At 56.2% G+C, this 518-nt stretch overlaps 1 protein-coding gene across 3 annotated transcripts in view; it reads right to left on the reverse strand.

The window, feature by feature from the left end:
- Nucleotides 1-277, reverse strand: part of ELF5 (E74 like ETS transcription factor 5) — a 24503-nt gene extending 24226 nt beyond the window's left edge. For all 3 annotated transcript variants that reach the window (XM_040638943.1, XM_040638944.1, XM_040638942.1), the window contains exon 1: nucleotides 157-277. In XM_040638943.1, the coding sequence (XP_040494877.1) occupies nucleotides 157-277 (121 nt within the window). The remainder of the gene's footprint in view (nucleotides 1-156) is intronic.
- Nucleotides 278-518: the final 241 nt, after the last annotated feature.

Consider the following 518-nt stretch of genomic DNA (forward strand, 5'->3'; position numbering starts at 1 on the left):
CCCCCCCCCCCCCCCCCCCCGCCGTCCTCGGCCCTGAACACTGGTGAGAGCTGGCATTTTCAGGCCCCCAGCATGGCCTTTCTGCCTCCTAGAGGCCAGCACCCGCTCCTGCCCCAGCTCTTCCCAGCTCAGATGGGCTTCTCTGGATTTACGCACCTGTCTGATGCTCAAAGGCAGGATAATACTCTTCATTGCTGAACAGATCAGTCCACGACATCAGGGGGTCGCAGAAGGAAGTGTTGGGCAGGAAGCTACTGTGTGTCACTGAGTCCAACATCACCCTACAACGGCAGGAGAGGGCTGTGAGGAGGCAGACAAGGGCCACACTGCAGGAGCCCCGGTGGGGCACAGTTGGTTTTTAATAACATACACACCGCCTCCTAGGAACCAAGCACCCCTCTAAGTGCTTGCCACAGCGACATTATTCAATCATTGCCACACCCTGTGAGGTTTGTACATCTGTCCCCATCTTATATATAAGAAAACCTAGACAGTGGGGTTGAGACAGTTGCCCACGT

Source organism: Ursus maritimus, unplaced genomic scaffold (assembly GCF_017311325.1).
Source record: "Ursus maritimus isolate PB19 unplaced genomic scaffold, ASM1731132v1 scaffold_23, whole genome shotgun sequence".
Taxonomy (NCBI): domain Eukaryota; kingdom Metazoa; phylum Chordata; class Mammalia; order Carnivora; family Ursidae; genus Ursus; species Ursus maritimus.